Raw genomic sequence first — 19836 nt, 5'->3', positions numbered from 1 at the left:
ATTAATATGATATACCTAATATTGTAGCTTTATTTAAAAAAATCTATTGTTTGTCAAAGGAGTGTGATTTGATATTTAGATTTATTGAGGATCTGAAATGAAAGTGTCTCAAATTGTCTAAATTCTTTAATGGTAAAGAAAGCAGTGCCTGCTGTCTTTATTGCCCCTGAAATATACTTTCCTGAGGTTTCTTGCTGTGCTTTCTAGGGTTTTTTACACACATTCTATTGGATGAAGCTGCGCAGGCCATGGAGTGTGAAACCATTATGCCTCTTGCATTAGCAAATCAAAACACAAGGATCGTTTTGGCTGGAGACCATATGCAAGTAAGTGCTTTACTATATGTTTAGTCTAGAATGAAATTCTGATTAACAAAATATAATAGTATATTTATTTGTAGTAAAGTAAAATCACATATGTAGCATGTATTAAGATTTATTTTAAATGTTTCTAAACTATATATTATAATAAGTATGTAAACTGACAGTTGGAAGGTAACTTAATGTTAATTCTTCTTATATTGAACACTTTATCAAATTTGACCAATTCCTTATTTTGCAAAGGAATTTTACATTTTAGTCTTTTTTAATTTAGATTAGTTAGACTGTTGGAATGGGCAAAACTTTGTTACTTCTTTTTTTTTTTCACTTTTGTTGATTTGAAGTTTTATTTTTTTGTGGTGCAAATATTTGAGCATTATTTTTTATTTTTTCCTTCGATTACTCTATGGGGTTAATTAGATTTCAGTCAAAGGAAACAAAGGGGGAAAATAGCAGGAATATTTTAAACTTTACATATTTAAGTACATACCTGTTTAAAAAAAGGAAATTGAAATTGCTGTTTGAAGCAGAACAGTATATAGAGTGACTTGTCTCACTTCTTAGCTGTGTGACTATGCATAAGTCACCATATCACTCTTTCCTTATCTACAAAATGGGGAGAGCAACAGCACCTAACTCCTTGAGTTGTTATGCTGTTAAAGTGTAATAATATCTTTAAAGTACTTTACAAACCTTAAAGTGCCATGTAAATATGAATAGAGGGAAGGGTGGATGGAAGACAATTTGAATCATATAACTTTGTTATAACATGTAATTAGTGTTTAAAAAAAAGTCCCTCAGAATTGTCCTGGATCAATGTATTGCTGGAGATAACTAAGTCTTATCACAGTTGGTCATTCCACAATATTGCTTTTATTGTGTAGGACATTCTCTTGATTCTGCTTATTTCACTCTGTATCAGTTCTTTCCATTTCTTTCTGAAATCAGAATGTTCATTATTTTTTATAGCACAATCATATTCCATCACCATCATATACCACAATCTGTCTGGCCTTTCCCCAAATGATTGAAATCCCTTCAGTTTCCAATTAGAATTATCCTAATCACGTTATTTTTATTTTGCTTAGCTATGAAATGCTTAAACAATAAATATGTCTTTGGAATTAACAAAAAGAAGTTTTTTTTAATATTTAGAAAATACTTGTTTTATACATAAACTATCTATACTGGGATTCCTAAAATCCTTTTGAGTCACCTAGATGGGTTAGAAAATCAATGGTTTGAGTTTTTTATCCCTCAATGAATAAATGAGATTTTATGATTTGGTAAATTAATTTTAGTCATGATAGAAAGTGACTTTATCAAGTGTTAGATTTGCAAGCAACCTAGAAATTATTAGATTGGACAGTCCCAAGATTCAGTATATAAAGATTTAATACATCAAAAATTTTAGCATTTGGGATTTATGTAAGTAATTTCCAGAAGCTCCTTGCAAATTTTGTTAAAATTTTTTTCTGTATAAATGTCTATTGCAGCTTAGTCCGTTTGTCTACAGTGAATTTGCCAGGGAAAGAAACCTTCATGTTTCTTTACTTGATCGACTCTATGAGCATTACCCTGCAGAATTTCCATGCCGAATCCTCCTGTGTGAGAATTATCGTTCCCATGAAGCTATCATCAAGTAGGTGTGACTTTTTTCAAGGGTATCTGTAACTTATTTTTAGTGAATGTAAAATGTTTTTAGCATCAGTGACTGAGAGTGGTAAACTGAGTCATAGGTGATATTAGTGTTATAAATTGCTTTTTTTTTTTTAACATTTATTAATATTCATTTTTAACATGGTTACATGATTCATGCTCCTCCTTTCCCCTTCAACCCCCCCCCCCCCGCGCCCCCCTACCCATGGCCGATGCGCATTTCTACTAGTTTTGTCATGTGTCCTTGATCAAGACCAATTTCCAAATTGTTGGTAGTTGCATTGGTGTGGTAGTTTCGAGTCCACACCCCCAATCATGTCCACCCCGACCCATGCGTTAATTGCTTTTTTTTTTAAAGGAACACTTGAAGAAACTTTAAAACTGAAAAGAGAATTTTTTAAAAAAGTCATTTAAATTTGTTGTACCAGAACTTTTAATTGGTTTTGATCTGTGTCATGTTTGTATATCATCATGTGTTTGTGTGTGTGTGTACATATAAATTTATACATACTAATGTGAATATTAATGAACCACAAAAATAGCAAGAATTTTCCAGTTTTTCAAAGACTTTTTTTGGGTAGGGAATCTAATTGGAAAATAAAACAAATAAGGGGAAGGAATGCAAAAGTTGGTTATTTTTAAAAGTTTAGTATATTTAGGTAATGTGAATAATGCCAGTAATGTGAGTAGGTGGTTAGGAGGATAAAGAGTGAAAATAGATTTAGTTTCTACTTGGGCTTTTATCAGCATCTTAAGATATAATTTCTTCTTTGAAGATCATTTGGTGCATGCAAAGCCCATGCTGGGAGGCTTCTATATGAGTAAAAGGGTTTTCAATAGGCTGAGAAAAATGTTGATATTGATTGTCCTTAAATTATTTTGCATTGCTTTGAAGAGAAATATTGTATCTCATAACAGTAGATAAGCCAGAAAAGTGCACATAAAGGTGCTTCTCACTCTTACTCTCTTTATATGTAGCTGTTCCCTAAATTTATTAAGAGCAATATGTAACTATTATTGATCCATCATATCTCTCATCCTCTCTTTTAAGTTTCTTCCCTTTCTTTCCCTTCAAAAAGAACCCATCCAATAATTGTAGAGTAAAAAGGACATACTCTGTAGAGTTTTTTTGGGGGGGGTGTTTATTTACTATATTTTTTAATTGTATAACATTTGTTGTGGGCACAAAGTTATATATTTGTTTGAATGTGGTTCTTTCATTGACTAGGTTTTTTAGTGATTTTCATTTTCATTTTGTGTCTTTTTGTAGTTATACATCTGAGCTCTTCTATGAGGGGAAGCTGATGGCAAGTGGAAAACAGCCAGCACACAAAGATTTTTATCCATTAACCTTCTTTACAGCACGTGGAGAAGATGTACAGGAAAAAAATAGTACAGCTTTTTATAATAATGCAGAGGTAATTCCATATTTTTGTAAATATATTTTCTATGAGAATTTGGTTATTATGAGTTTTTTCTTTTAACTTGTGAGGTTTCATATTATATTTTTTCCTTAAATTCTTTTATTGTCTTAAGAATTAACTTTAATGGCATAAAATAAGATATAGAATTTCTCTTGGCATGTAGTATTTATACTCATTGTGTTATGTTTAAAATAAGGCAAATTGATGCACAAAGTTTTAGTTCTGAGCATGATCAGCTTATTCGAAAAAGTGCAGATTTACCTATAAATAGTATATCGGTTTTCTCAGTAAAGCTAAGACCCAGAACTAGGGAATAGCTACCATTTTTATAGTTTTTAGGGATTTGCAGAACAAAAAATAGGACTTTGTAAGTGGAGGGAAAAAAATTATGATTGGTTAAAAGTGTTAAATATTATATATGGCAAAATCAGTATATTTATAGTTAAAAATTGAGGTGTGGGAAACAATATAATTGGTTGGAAATTGAGTATGAGGGGCTAGCACCAAACACCTTCTGGTTTGAGTCTACTGGCAAGGTTAGCTATTGTGCACCAGACTTCTTCCCCAACCAAACCCCCCCCCCCAAATCCTTCTCTTTTGTCTTAAAATTAATAGTCTCTATCAATTCCAAGGCAGAAAAACAATAAGGGTAGACATTTGGGGTTAAGTGACTTGCCCAGTGTCACACAGCTAGGAAGTATCTGAATTCATATTTGAACCCAGCACCTCCTATCTCCAGGCTTGGTTCTCTATCCAGTGAGCCACTTAGCTGCCCCCAGACTTTTTTTTTTTTGGATAACAGTCCAGATATCCTTGAGGGATAGCTTAATGATATATACTAGACCAATCTCCTTGACACCTACCTGCCTTCTTCAAAGGTAACAGATTTCCTTGACACAAGAATAGAATAGTGATTTACAAGAGAACTGGATTTCTAAATTTAACTCATCCAATAAGCATATATGAAGTACTTAGTATGCACAAGATACTGGGGATGCAAAGAAAGAGAGGAAGAATCTCTACCTTCCTGGAATATACATTGTAATGAGGAAGACAATTTGTAAATATATGCATAAGAGATGAAAGTAATTTCAGAGGTGAAGGCAGATGGGGGAACCAGGAAAGGCTTCCTACATAAAGTGCAAAGGTATGGTGATGGATGATGAAGAGATATGCACAAATATGTCATTGTAGCTGGATCTTAGTGTGTGTAGAGATGTCAAGTATAAGAAGATTGAGAAGGTAGGATGGAGTGAGTTTATGAAGAGCTTTGTATGTGCCTGGTCTACTAATCTATAAAGTTCACATTATGTAGAATGGCGTAGCAAGAATTTATTTCACTGAAAGGAAAGGTCCAAGTTACTTTTCTACTTGCCAATCAGTTAATAAGCAATTATTAAGCACTCCTTATAATCTATATACTATGCCCTGGGGATACAGAGGCAGAAATTAAATAGTCCCTGCCCTTAAGTGTATTTCATTCCTATGAAAAAAAAGAATGTGTAAATATATACTAAGTATAGAATAAGTAAAGGTAAGCTATAGCTATACACAGTAAATACAAGGTAATTTAGGTGGAGAGGGCACTAATACTTAGGAGAAATCTGAAAGAGGTTCATGAGCTTTGAAGGAAACTAGAGATTCTAAGAAGTAGGAGACAGGAAAACAATTGAGGGTGTGTTTGTGTCTGTGTGTCTATGTGAAATAGAGGAATGGGGGAGACAGGAATACTTGATATGACAGTTACACACTTAACTTAGCCAGGGAAACCAATTAAATATTGTTGAGTCCTTTGGGGTTATAATGAGACAGTAGGAAGCAACATAAAAGGATTTTAATAATAATAAATAATAAAATAAAGTGGGGCAGGTGGGAAGTGGGGCAAACTACTCTTAACGACTATAGGAGGGATTTAGGTGATCCAGGAAATCAGGGCAAGGGAGATAAAATTTACACTATACTAGACTAGACTAAATGCAAGCTTGACAGGGTTTTGGGGATCTCACTGCTTGCTCCAACGATGTTCTCTGCTGTCCAGGATGTTGGTACAGTCCACTAACTCCACTGGGCTACTCCAATAGGCTGTTCCTCAAATGGGGTTTCTTCAGTGAGATCAGGGCACAAGCTCCTCCACCAGTGGCAAATCTTCCCAACTGTCCCAGAGTTAAAAAGCTCTGTGCCCTTTCTGCCACATTCCAAAAGCCCTTAGAATGTTCAACTCAAACGTACATTTTCCAGTATACCTTTCTAAATTTTGCACTTATTGTATTCCTTATTACGTGTCCATGTCTGTCTGTATCTGTGTGTTTTGCTGCAATTAGGTTGTAAAAGGTTTTAAGTACCAAGTGAAGTGAATTTTATTCTGGAAGTATATGCTGGAATCTTGTGAGTTAGACCTGTGCTCTACCACTTTTGCAGTGAGATAATATAATAAAGAGTGGAGACTTGATGAGGTGGATAAAGTAAGGTGGCTGTAGGAATGTGGAGAGGAGAGCTAATATTCAAAACATTGTGAAAATAGAATGCATATGACTTGACATCTATGTGGTTGTGTGAAGTAAGAGAAAGTAAGAGGTCAAGGTTGTGAACCTGGGTAATGATTGCATCTTTAGCAAAAATAGGGAAGTTAGGGCAAGAGGTACATTTTGGAAATGTTTGAGATATGTTGCATTTGAGGTGCCTGTCTCAAATCCAGTCTCAATGTCTAATTGGTAGTTCATAATTCCTGGGACTGAAACTCAGAAGAAAGACTAAAATTGATCTATAGGTCTGAGTCATTTGATTTTAGATGACAAACTAAACCCATGAGAGCCAATGAGATTACTGAGAAAATAGAAAGAGAATAATATAAGCAGGTCCAAGACAGAGTCTTTGAATATAAATAGGTTTCCCAAAAGAAGAAAAGCAAACTATCAACAACTATTTAAAGAAAGTTACCAAATTCTCTATACGTTAACCCTAAAGTTCTATCTCTGATTACAAAAGGATGATAGGGCACTTTATTGTATTATGGATTGAGTTGTAAATAGTTGTAAATTTTTGCCATTCTGAAGCAGTTTGGAACTATACTATATGTTACTAAATTACCTGTGGGACTTAGTGATTCCACTCCTATGCATAGCTTTGAAATTTTAAAATAGAAGAGAAAAAAATTCTTTATGAATACAAAGATATTTGTAGCAGAACTTTTTGTTGTAGCAAATAACTGGAAACCAAAGATTTCTGTCATTAGAGGATGACCAAACAAAGTATGGCATATGAATATAATGAAATATACATTTTGCTGTTAGGAATCATAAAAGGGGTGGATTCAGAGAAAATTAGGAAACCTTAGTGAGCAGAATTAAGAGAACTATATGGGTTCACCTAAATATGTGGATTGAGGAGGGAAGGGAATAAACATTTATTTATCTAGCACATCTATATGCCAGTCATCGTGCTAAACACTTTCCAAACATCTCATTTAATCCCCATAATCCAGCAATGTAGTTGCTTTTGTTATACCCATTTTATAGTTAAACTGAAATTAAATAGAGATTAAATGACTTGCTCTATAGAGTACCACATCTAGCAAATGTTTGAGGTCACATTTGAACACAGCTCTTCTGGCTTCTGACCCAGCACTCTATGCTTTTCACCATCTAGCCACCTTGTAATGACTGTAACATTTCAAAGGAAAACAATTTTGAAAGACTTAAGAACTTCAATCAATGCAGTGACTGGCTATGACCAATGAGGGCTAAGCAAGAAGCATGTTTCTCATCTCTCTGGAGATGTAGAAATGATGGACTAGATATTCAAAATCAGACATTTTCAAATATGGCTAATAAGTGGATTTGTTTTGCATGGTGTTGCTAACATATTACAAAGAAGGGTTTAAAATTTCTTTCTGTGGTAAAGAGAAATTTGGGTAGAGTGAGTCTAATGAAAGCCCTGAAAAACAAAAGAAAGAAATGTGGATTACTGTAGCATTTAAAACACCACCATCACTAACAACAACAACAACAACAACAACAACAACAACAAAAGATGAATCTGAGGGAAATAGACTACCTTCTCTCAGATCTCCCAATCTGAAAAATTTCTTTAACTTGTCATACTCCCTCACTCTCCTCACTCCCTTTTCCTTCCCTATCAAGTCAGTTGCCATGTCCTCTTATTTTTATAAACCTGATAGCATCCTTATGTGTGCGCCATTCTCTCCCTTGACACTACCATCACTCTGGAAGAGACTATTCATTCCTGGACTATTGCAGTGGTCTGCTGGTTGATCTCCTGGGCCCAATTCTTTCCCCATTCCACTCCTACCTCCAGTCAACTGTCAAATTGGTTTTTCTTCAAATTGGTTTTGCTTAGATTTTACTGATACCATTTTACTTTCGATTCAATAAACTCTAGTGGTTCCCTGTAACTTTTAGAAACAAATATAAAATGGCTAGACTTCTAAAATCCTTTGTAACTTGGTGTCTTCACAACTTTTCAGACTTCTTTATTTCTTCCCTCCCCAACTCACTCCAGAAACATTTGGATAATACTTACCTCTTTGCTGTTCCTCACATACAACACTCTTATCTTGGACAGTTCACTAACTGCCTCTCAACCTTGGAACCTTTCCCCTTCCTCATTTCTGCCCTCTTCAAGTCTCAGGTCAAGTCCCTTCTTCTACAAGATTTTCCCAGATCCCCTCAGTCTTGGTTCCTTCTCTCTTACATTGTTTTCACCTTATTTTCTTATTTATACATTGTCTCCCTCTTTAGAAAGCAGAAACTGTGGGGGTTTTGATTTGTTTGATTCTTTGTATTCCCCAGTAAGTACATAATAGGTACTTAGTAAATGTTTATTGATGTGATTTGATAAAAAACAAGTGAAACTGCTTTTGGAATTAACTTGCTGAATTTAGTATACTTTAAAACAAATTAAAACTCCCCCCAAAAGAAACCAAGTTATCTATAAGAATTCACAGTATGGGTTGAGGCGGACATGATTGGGGATGTAGACTCAAAACTACCACATCAATGCAATTATCAACAATTTGGAAATAGGTCTTGATCAACGACACATGATAAAACCAGTGGAAATGTGCATTGGCCATGGGGGGGGGGGTGCAGGGGGTGAAGGGGAAAGTAGAAGCATGAATCATGTAACCATGTTAAAAATGATTATTAATAGATGTTTAAAAAATTTTAAAAAAAGAATTCACAGTAGTATATACAAAAGTCTTTTTTGTTTTTCTTTACATATGGAAATGCTCATGTTTTTTGGTGCTTGTCCAGATCAGAATAACAAAAAATTCCTTTAAAAATAACGTTTGTTTCTGAAAGTAGTAACACCACTTGAGTAAGAGCATTGATTATCTCACATTAGGCCATCAGAAGTATTACCAAAGTTTATTAATGAAGCATAACATGCCTTTAAGTCTTTGATACTCTGTATATAAATATATGACCAGAAAGGCATCGTCATTGATTACACTGCTAAATTAATAGAAAAATTTTAAAGTATCTTTTATAAGGGATTTCTCATTTAAACTACTTTATTCTTATCAACAAGCTATGTTTGTGTGGAGTATCAGAGCAGAATATGAATAATCTTGTAACTTGGAACTGTATTTTTAGATACTATTAAAATGGTATTTCAGATGCAGCTTTAGAAACCAATCTTTTTTTTTTTTTTATAAGGTATTTGAAGTGGTAGAACGTGTAGAAGAGTTAAGGAGAAAATGGCCTGTAGCTTGGGGAAAGTTAGATGATGGAAGTATTGGTGTTGTTACTCCTTATGCTGATCAAGTGTTCAGAATCCGAGCAGAACTTCGAAAAAAGAGATTATCTGATGTCAATGTGGAAAGAGTACTCAATGTTCAGGGTATGTAACAATTAAGTTTCTTGAAGTTATTAAAATATAAATATTCTTAAGTGCCCTAAAAAAAATCTTTTTATTTATTTATACCTTGATACTTTTTGAAATAGAAAAAAGCACATGATATGGTAGTTAGGGAGCTGACTTTGGAGTCGGGGAGACCTGGGTTCAAGTGCTGCCTCTGCCATATCATAGCTGTGTGATCCTTTATGAGCTGATTAAACTCTCATTGGATTCAGGCAGCTCTTTAAGATTGGGAGGGGCAGAGAAAATACAAATCCCTACTAGTGGGAGTCCCTTATGACCAATGAAATCACAGGTTTGGTTTAAATATATATATATATGTATATATATATATATATATATATATATATAATTCAAATTCAAGGTTTGACTAAATGTGTGAGAATTCTAAGATAATATTGTGGTCATCGATTTAAAAATATTATAGCTCAAGTCAAATTGACTTTTCAGTAGCTTTTTTTATAAAAAGATGGAAAGAATGAAAGTAGAGAAATGTAAAAGAGGGTAGAGTAAGAAGGCTAGCCTATCACCCTAAATGTTGCTCTAGTCCCCAGCTCAACCCAAGCAGGGCTTGTTAACCCCTCAGCCAGAGGACTCCATGATGAATTAGACAAGGGTTCAATCCACCTGGCCTCCTCCAAGAAGGGGAGACCTCTCCGGAACTAATCTCTCCAGAAGCCAGGAAAGGAGGGTCAGCTTTTCACTCACCCAAGCTTCCAAAAGAGAAAGATCTTCCAAAGAAGAAGATCCAGGAGCAGTCTTACCAGAAGTAGTCCCAGAGCCAGAATCCCAGGTTGAAAGTCCCAAGTTGTAGCTCCAAGCCCCAGCCCCAGTCCCAGCTCCAGTCCCAGATCCTCCAAGCCTTTCGACTGAAGACCCCCTTGGACAGGAAGTTCAGGACTTTTATAATGCTTTTTCCACATCACTTCCTGTCCCTTCCTCCACTTTACGGGAGCCAACTGCAGTCTTTAAATTTACTTAGCACATTGGCCAAGGGCTGATCAGTCACTTCTGGAATTGACACCCACTTTTAGCAAGTGACTTATGGACCTCTGTTACTTAGTGTTTAGTTGGGGTGTTTTCAGTTTTTGTTGATTAATTTAAAAATAGGCAAGGGGAGAGTTAATCCTATCTACACACACACACACACACACACACACACACACACACACACACACACACAGCAATTAAGCNACACACACACACACACACACACACACACACACACACACACACACACAGAGCAATTAAGCATTTTCATGCCTATCCTATATAATAAAGATTGGGCTCAGTTTGATTTAAAAAATTCTTTTTAAATTTGTGCAGAAGCATTCATCACAGTCACCTAAATGAAAAGTATAAATAAAATGAAATATTTCAATGTGTCTTTTTCCTTATGCTAGACTGAAGATAGCAGAAAAAAAAAAGTATACCACAAAAAGTTGCTATAGCTAGCTTCCTTTTGGCTCTTATAATATGAGATTTTTTTCATTAGAAAATTTACCACATCAGAATAACAGTAATACTTATATTCTGTTTGAGACTTTTTGGGGGGTTTAGTTTTTGTGGTCTGATAATGGATTAATAGGATTTTTATTATCTTTTTTTACCTCCCTAAGAGACAATAATATTACTAGTCTATGATAAGCCACCAGTTTCTGCTTCATTTTCAGGATTCCAAGTATGTTTTAGTGAATAATCTCTTCTACATTTCTGACCAGTAATGAGAGGGCTAATTTGTTCTATGAAGATAAATAAAGAAGATTAGCAAAAATTTCTTATACCTAAGAAATGATACTTACATGCATTTCAAATGATCAGTTTATATTTTCTTTTTTACTGGAAACTCATCAAAGCTTTCATGTGATACCAATATGATATTTATTTTACTTTTTTTTTCATAGTTTACATTCATGTCACATTCTTTTGCAAACATGGCCCTCTCTCTTTGCCTACCCATTGAATTGTAAAGTGATTATCAAAACTCCCATTGCTTTTTGTGCTACTCACCCCCATCTATTTGTATTTTTTTTTCAATTTTAGGCACAGTATTTTAAGAGAGACTGACTATAGAATGTCTAGAAGAACAAGAAGGGGATGGTGAGGAGACTGACTCATAGAATTCTTGAAGGAAGCAACAATGTTTAGCTTGGGGTAGAAAAGAATTAGGGGCTTGATAGGTACATTCAAATATTTTGAACTCTCATAACTAGAAGGAAAGGAGTAGATGGTTTCTGAGATCCCTTTCAAATCTAAGCTCCTAAATTCTAAATTATGAGAAGAAATTTTGACTTAACATGTGAAAGAACTTTTTGCTACTCTTGGCCAACAACTATATTTGTACAGTTTTGGAAAAGATTGCCTCGTGAGGTAATAAAGTATTTCACCTCAGGCTAGACAATAAACTATCAGGATTGTTGGAGCAGGAGCTCTTGCATTAGGCAGAATATTTTATAAGTTGATCTTTAGTCCTGGTTTAACTCAAGTTTCTAGGATTTTGTGAAAATGTGATCCTTTGGTTTTGTTACTGATTAATAACATTAAATGTAAAATGTTCTTGTTTTCTTTAGGAAAGCAGTTTAGGGTTTTGTTTCTGAGTACGGTACGCACACGGCACACTTGCAAACATAAACAAACCCCAATTAAAAGGAAAGAGCATCTATTAGAAGATTCAACAGAAGATTTGGATTATGGTTTTTTGTCCAACTACAAACTTCTCAACACTGCCATAACAAGAGCACAGTCCTTGGTAGCTGTGGTGGGTGATCCTATTGCATTGTGCTCAATTGGAAGATGCAGGTATTTTGAATTATGTGTTTATGTATTGTTTTTTTTTTTTAAACCCTTACCTTCTGTCTTGGAGCCAGTACTATGTATTGGCTCCAAGGCAGAAGAGTGGGGGTCAAGTGACTTGCCCAGGGTCACACAGCTGGGAAGTGTCTGAGGCCAGATTTAAACCTAGGACCTCCCATCTCTAGGCCTGGCTCTCAATCCACTAAGCTACCCAGCTGAGCCCTTATGTATTGTTGATTAATAATATTGAGAAGCAATTCAAATATGCCTTTATAAAATGGCCTTATGGTATTTGATTAGTCAGTTTTTCTTAATACATTTTGAGCAATAATAAGCGCATGAACTTTATTTTCTTGACTTGCTGAATATCTGAATAATTGGTTACCTCTTTGTGAATATAGTCCTTTCAGGCATTTTCTAGCATGACTTTTCTTTGCACTCTTTCATAAGTTTCTATCATACAAAAATGATCTGCCATCTTTTTATTTCTTCTTATAGCTCTAAACAATATCAGTGCCTTGGTCAGACATAAATTGTAAGAAACTCTTTAATGTGAAAACATTATCAAAACAGACACTGAACATTCCTTTCTCTATACTTATACATTTATTTGAATACTAAAAGTTTGAATTTAATGGTATTGGATATTAACCTTTAACTCTTGAAAAAGCTTATTTGTTTGTGTATATGGTTCAAAAAGAAATAATTACAAAAATGATTTTTAATGAAAGAAAAATAATTTGCTAAGATTTAATTAAAATTTTATAAAATTTATAACATCTATCAAAGTGATTTCAGAATCTTAAATGAGGTCTATGTAGATTTGAAATGTAACTTGGATACCATTTTCTTTATTATTATTGCTAAAATTAATAGTAGCAATTTTTTATGATGCTTTTAAGGATTTGAAAATCCTATCTTTTTTCTTCACTATGACCCAGAGAGATAGATGTTATTGTTATACGTATTTTACAGCAGAGGAATCTGAGGTTAAGGTAAAGTGACTTGCCCCAGGTCACTTAGCAAACAAATGACTGACATCAAATTTAAAGTCAAGTTTTTCTGACTCCAGTTGTATGTTATCTTATCTGCCTATTGTATGAAGTTATTATGCTATGCTTATATTAAGACAGACATATTTGTTTGGTCAGAGTCCCTTGAAAAGTCAAGAATACATTGTAAATCAACTTGGTCCACTTAAAAATAAAATGATTATTTTAGTGGAAATATAACTAGCTTAACTTGTTATTTGTTTGGATCTTTAATCACCATCTCCCTATATACATAGGTGATCCTATTCTATCTTATCTTTTCCAGAAGACTGCTCCCTCTGTTATCTAAACCCTTTAATTGATCTTCAATTGTTACCAATTTACTGACTTCTTCCAAACTGTTTTCAAACTTGCATATATTTCCTCTATCATCATTTGAACCATTGATCATGGCTAACTATTGTCTCATCTTCACTGCCTTTTATGACTTATTTCCTTGAGGATGCTGTCTACAATTCTCATTCCTTTCATTCTTTTCTTAACTTTTTGCAGTCTAGCTTCTGATTTCATCATTCTGCTGTAACAGCTTTCCTCAAAGTTATTAACAATTGCTTAATTCCTAAATGAAATGTATTTTCATCTGTCTTTATTCTTCTTGATCTCTCTACAACATTGACACTGTTGATCACTCTCTTCATCTTGACATTCTCTTCCCTCTATGTTTTCATGAAACTGTTTACTTATAGTTTATTTTCTACTTGTCTGACTGATCCCTCTCTGTTTCCTTTGCTTTTTATCCCTGTCATACCCACTGTGGGGGCTCCCAAACCTCTGTCCCAAGCTGTCTTCTTTTCTCTCTGTATGCTATTTTGTTTTGGGATCTCATCATTTCTCATGGATTCAGTGATCATCTCTATGCAGATGATTATCTGATTATCAGATCTACTTGTCCAGTTTAAATCTCTCTCCTGATCTTCTCCAGCTGCCTTTTAGACATCTCAAAACTATATATTCCAAAGAAATTTTAAACTCAACATGTTCAAAATTGAATTTATCTTTTTCTCTCAAACTCTCCCCTCTTCTTGTTTGTATATTGTCTTTTTCATTAGTCTATGAGTTCCTTAAGAGCAGGTACATTTTTTTTTGTTTTGCTTTGTTTCGCCATTCTTTGTATATCCAGTACTTAATATAGTGCCATCACTCATAGTAGATACTTGCTAAATACCAGTTGACTGTGATGTGAAGAAACTTCTACCTATGTCAAGAGAGATGGCATAGGATAATGGATAAATTACCATACTTGGAGTCAAAAAGACCTGGGCTGAAATCCTGCTCCAGACCCTCAATAGAAAAATACCGGTAGACAAGTCTGAACCCCAGTTTTCTCTTCAGTAAAATTAGTATTGAATTCAATGGCATTTGGATTCCTGCTGGCTCTAAATATATGGTCTTATGTATAATCATTTTGCAATTTATAGTTTTAGAGAGTGGCCTGGAGGCAAGGAGAAGTTATTAAGTCACTTATGTATGTGTCAAAAAAGCAAAATATAAGCTTAGGTCTTCCTAATACCATTAGCCAATTCATGATTTAGCAATTCTATTTATAGTTATTTAATTAAAGAAAACCAGAATAGACAGGTGGTTTAAGTTGGTATAAGGCTTTGTTGGCAAACCTGTGATATGCATGCTGGAGGGGACTGCTCCCTTCTCCCTCTCCATGTGCCTGAGGACATTTCTCATTTCACCCACCCCTCTCCCCAGCAGTCCAATGGGAACATTTCCTCCCTCCCCTGTCTGAGGTAACACATGTAGCGTAAGAGTTGCAGTTTGGACACTCGGTCTCTAGAAGGTTTGCCATCACTGCTATAGGGGATTCCTAGTTAAGAAAACTTTGCTAGTATAGGTAGATACCTCCTCCACTAATAGTCCTAGAGAGTTAGTTGCCTACGTTATGGAGAGGTTAAATGACTTTCCCAATGTCACATAGCCAGCATGTCTATGTGATGTCTAAGATAGCATGTCTAAGATAGAACATGAACTTAAGCCTGCCTGGTTTTAAAGTCTACTCTATCTACTACACCATATTACTTCTTTTAGCTTAAATAAGGCTTGATTGCAAGCATCAGTAAATGAAAATTTTGCCATAAATTCTGTATCTAATGTTAAATTTTGATGTATTTGTGAAATTTAGGTTATCATTCCTTTTCCTCCTCCTAGGACAAAAGTAAATTGAAAGTAGATGATTAGAATTAACTGAAGAAGTGTAGACATGACACTACTTAATGAATTAGTTAATTTGTAGTTGTCACTTGGATCTTATAGAATATCTACCATTAGATTTATGATAAAATATATTCAAAACTAAATATAAAGTAGAGCATCAAGCATCAAAAGCAACAAAACCTTCACAAACAAAATTTAGAAAGTTATTAAGAATATGAATATCTTAAAAAATGATGTTCAGCAATTTACTGACCCTCACTTTCTAGCAATTACTCTTTCCTGTAATGATATTTTTATTCATTTTGGCCTAATATTCTCATTTTGTTCTATGTACTAGATATTTTTTTCTCTGAAAAAGATGACCGAGTCTCCCTAAAAGTATATAGTCATGATCACGTAGGGCTAGTTTTAAATCTTGGAATGGTATGTCATCATTGCTTTTCTACCTGTAAGATTTTATGTCTGTTACTTTTGAATTTTATCTTCTTATATTCAGTCAATAATTTAGCCTGTCAAGATCTTTTTGGATCCTGCACTCCACCATCTATTGTGCTAGTTATTCCTTCTGTTTTGTCATTGAATACCTCCCAAGCTACTATCCAAATGATGTTTGGGGCTACAAACTGATTTTTAACCCAAACAAAACATAATTAGGAAGTAGAATGTGTTACAGAAAAAAATCTTAAATATTCAATACAGTTGAAAAAACTTTCACTTATTTATATATGGTTCTACTTCATTTGCAGATAATTTACTGGTGTTCTGAGGCTAGACTAAGCAGCAATCCCTGTGGCATTCAGCTGGAGACCTCTTGCGAAATGATACTGAATCGTTTACTGCTGTTTTGTCCAATCATTCAACCATTTCCCAATCCATCTAATTTTTTTAGAAAATGGACTCCATTGACTCCCAATAAGTTCAAGTTCAAATAGTTTTTCCCTTTTGAAATACATTTGAAATTCTTTACAACATGAACTTCACCTATGTTTTCACATTAATTCCCATCCTAAATACTACTGACCATTCAAATATCATTCTTAATTTTTCTTCATACACAGTACCTATCATCTTTAGTCTCCATGCCTTTTTTATTGGCTACCCCCCATGTCAAGAATGCTGTCCCTCCTCATTCTTAAAATCCTTAGTTTCCTTCAAGGCTCAGCTCAGAAACCGCCTTCTATATACCTTTCTTCCTAATGCGTCACCTCTAAATTATATTGTGTCTGTTCAGTGTATAATGTAAGAATTAAATTTTAATGGTTTGACTAAAATATGTAAAATTTCTAAGTAATATAATTCAGAGTCTCCAATTCAAATTGCTTCAAAGTCAAAATGACTTTAATAACTTTTATTTACAGAAGAGGTGGAAAGAGTGAAAACAGAATACAAAAGGGTAGGGAAGACATTAGCTTATGTAATTAAATAATGCTCTTGTGCTCAACTCAGCCAGAACTGTTGATCTTCAACTGGAATTTAACTCACTCCAGAAGATAAGAGGGGAATGCCAGCTATCCACTTACCCAAGTTCTCTCCAAGAGGCAGGTTAAGACTCGAGCTTGAGCCTACCTTCTTCTTGAAGGTTACTTCTTTCTTGGAGTGGACTTTCCTCACCCTAGAAATTCAGGACCTTTTTATAGTGGCTTTTTGTCCCTTCCCCTTTTCACAAGGGCCAATCACAGCTTCCAAATTGCCCAGCACTGCCCAGGAGCAGTGTTTGTGGGAACCACTTCTCATCTTCTAGTGTGAATTCTCATTTCCTGGCTGATTGAATTGAAAGGGTGGAGAGCTCCTCCACCTAGTGCTAAATAGGGTTTTCAAGCTTTTGTTGATTCAATTCAAAGTAGACAAAGGAAAGTTAATCCTGTCTTCACAGTCTAGTGAGGTTCTAAGTAAGGGGTACTTAAGTTATTGTTAACCAAAGTGTTAACTCAAAATGGACTAAGGGAATAAAGGATTCCCTTTCACAAGTATAAACCCAATGAGAACAAAGAATTCCCTTTTACAATAACTGTATGGCTATGTCTTCCCCAGCTTCGTTGTAAACTCCTGAAAGGTGGGGATTGCTTGACTTGTGTTTTGGTGTCCCTAATTCCTAGCATTGTAGTACTTGGTTCAGAGTATGTGTTTAAGAAATTCTTGTTGGCTAATGATTTGATTATCATCTAGTCCACATCTATCCATCTTTTCCATAAGAATAGTTTGGGTTATGTTATCAAGTACTTTGCTAAAATCTAGATAAACTAAATGTATAGCACTCCTTTAGTATAGTATCCCTGTCAAAATAGTGGTGCTCTCCAGATAGTGTTAGATTTAGAATCAAGAAGACCCAAATTCAAATTTGCCTCCACTACCTAGCCCTGTGACTCAGCAAGTCACTTGATCTCTTAGGTTTGCTTCCTCACTGTGTAATTGGGATAATAGTACCTATCTCATAGAGTTGTTGTCAGGACCTTAGTATGTGAAATAGATCATATTGAAAATGATGATTAAGGTTAATCTTTTTTTCTCTTTTCTTAATGAAACTTTTCTGGCTCCTTCTAATTTCTGCTTCCTTTTCTACATGTTTTTAAAGGTTCGTTTTGGAATTTTCCCAGGAATTAAAGTCAAGGTTCCTGGTCTATAATTTAGAGATTATGCTTTTGCCGTCATACGACTCCTTCAGGTTTTAAAAACTAGACATTTAGCTTTCACTAGTCATGTGATCTCTCTCCTATTCTCTACAATCTTTTGAAATGTCTTTGATATTCAGAAATCATGTCTGTAAGTTCATTCAATACCTAAAGACACAATTTATATGTCCCTGTATTTATTGATATTCAACTGCTTTCTTCTTACTTATGTATCAACTCCCTATTATTGATTTTTGTTCTGACTTTTCTAATATAAGACTGTAAATGTTAATCTTGATAGAAAACAGCAATGTGTTCTCTCTTTTGTCAGTTATTGATGAGCTCATCTATCCTGAATGGCAGTTCTGCCTCTTCTTTGATCTTTTTCTTTACCCCCAAAACAAGGAAACAAATCCTTTTTGTTGTCCTTAATATCATGCATGAGCCTCTGCTCATTCTGACCTTTTAGCATTCTGAATTTATCTTTAAAAGACTGTGTCATATTTATATTCATCTTTTTCTATCTGCCTTTGCTTACATATTTGATGTAGAACTTTTCTAAATCCAAGATAGTTGATGAATTATTTATGGAGTCCCCACCAATCTGTTTAGAGGACTTTCCATTTTATTCTTCATTGGATTTCTTTCCCTTTGAATCATTGGAATTTTGTACTTGAGGATTTACTGTCCCTCTTAGGCTGACTTCTCTGAAATGTTAATTCATGTAATCTTACCTTTGCTTCCTTTAAACTCTTTGAAATCTGCTTTCTAAAAGTTTAGGATATGTGTCAGAATATGCTTTACTTTCTTCTCTATAATAAATTATGAGAGGACGTGGTCATTTCTCCAAGATCCTCATTATTTCCACCTCAGCAAACTGGTCTTGACTGTTATTGAGAATCCGATTTGGTATGTAGTATTTTGTTAGCTCCGTCAGCTTTTGAAGGATGAAATTATTGCTTAAAGCAAACAAAGAAGTTTTCAGGTGATTTAATTTTGGCAGAATGAGCTCTCTTGGATGTCTAAATAGTTTTAGTTGTCTAGATTATATCATATCTCTATTCCAAACTTGTGATCTGTTCTATTTACAAACTCCTTCTCTACTTACTTGTTCTGTCCAGAAGGTCTGTAATATAGATCAGTGACAAAATTGCTTTGTTTTTTTCTTCTATAGATCTTTATCTAGATGTTTTCTGTGAAGCTTCCCAGGAACACTTTGGTTCTTAGATTTTTCTCACATGATTATGCCACTACAGTAATGCCATCATTTCCACCTTTTACCTTTACGGCCTGTTTCTTTTAAATAAGGTTTACTTCTCCCTAGCCATATACAAGTCATGGGTTTAATTATACCATTTCATTCCACTAAATTTCAGTGATACCCATCAGATCAAATTTGCTTACTTTAATTAGGTTCTGTATACCTTTTTTGTTACTTAATCATTGAGCATTTGTGTTTGAATATTTCAAATGGGACTACTGCTCCTACTAAATTTTCAAAGTTATTTCAAAAGTATTTTTTGCTTGAAGAGTGTAGAAATCTTATAAACATCTTATAAACAAAGTTGGTGCTTAACTCTGAGTATTATTGAACTGGTAATTTGGGGGTAAATGAATTGTGTGTATAAGTAGAGCAGTGGATAGCATTTTTTAAAATGATTTTAAAACAAAATTATTTAATTTTTGTTTCATTTAATTTGGAAAGCTATACAAAATATAATAGTTTGATATTGAGATCTAAAATAGATATAATAAAAACTAAACAGCTTCTCTGCTCTCCTTGTTCCATATAACAAAAAATGACAATTGAATTAATACCTGTTTAATATATATGACATACATATGCTCTATGTATATTGGATACATAGATAGAGAGATAGGGAGAGAGAGAGAGAGAGAGAGAGAGAGAGAGAGAGAGAGAGAGAGAGAAGGAGAG

General features: G+C 34.3%; 1 protein-coding gene across 2 annotated transcripts in view; it reads left to right on the top strand.

Moving 5' to 3' along the window:
- The window catches only part of HELZ (helicase with zinc finger), a 196711-nt gene that overhangs the window by 121773 nt on the left and 55102 nt on the right, over positions 1–19836 (top strand). For both annotated transcript variants that reach the window (XM_044673963.1, XM_044673964.1), the window contains exons 16-20: positions 208–326; positions 1817–1962; positions 3250–3397; positions 9082–9265; positions 11854–12082. In XM_044673963.1, coding sequence (XP_044529898.1) covers positions 208–326; positions 1817–1962; positions 3250–3397; positions 9082–9265; positions 11854–12082 — 826 coding nt within the window. The remainder of the gene's footprint in view (positions 1–207; positions 327–1816; positions 1963–3249; positions 3398–9081; positions 9266–11853; positions 12083–19836) is intronic.

Source organism: Gracilinanus agilis, chromosome 4 (genome assembly GCF_016433145.1).
Source record: "Gracilinanus agilis isolate LMUSP501 chromosome 4, AgileGrace, whole genome shotgun sequence".
NCBI classification, from domain to species: Eukaryota; Metazoa; Chordata; class Mammalia; order Didelphimorphia; family Didelphidae; genus Gracilinanus; species Gracilinanus agilis.
The sequence above is the reverse complement of the archived record's forward strand: the minus strand, read 5'-3'. Positions and strand labels throughout refer to the sequence as shown.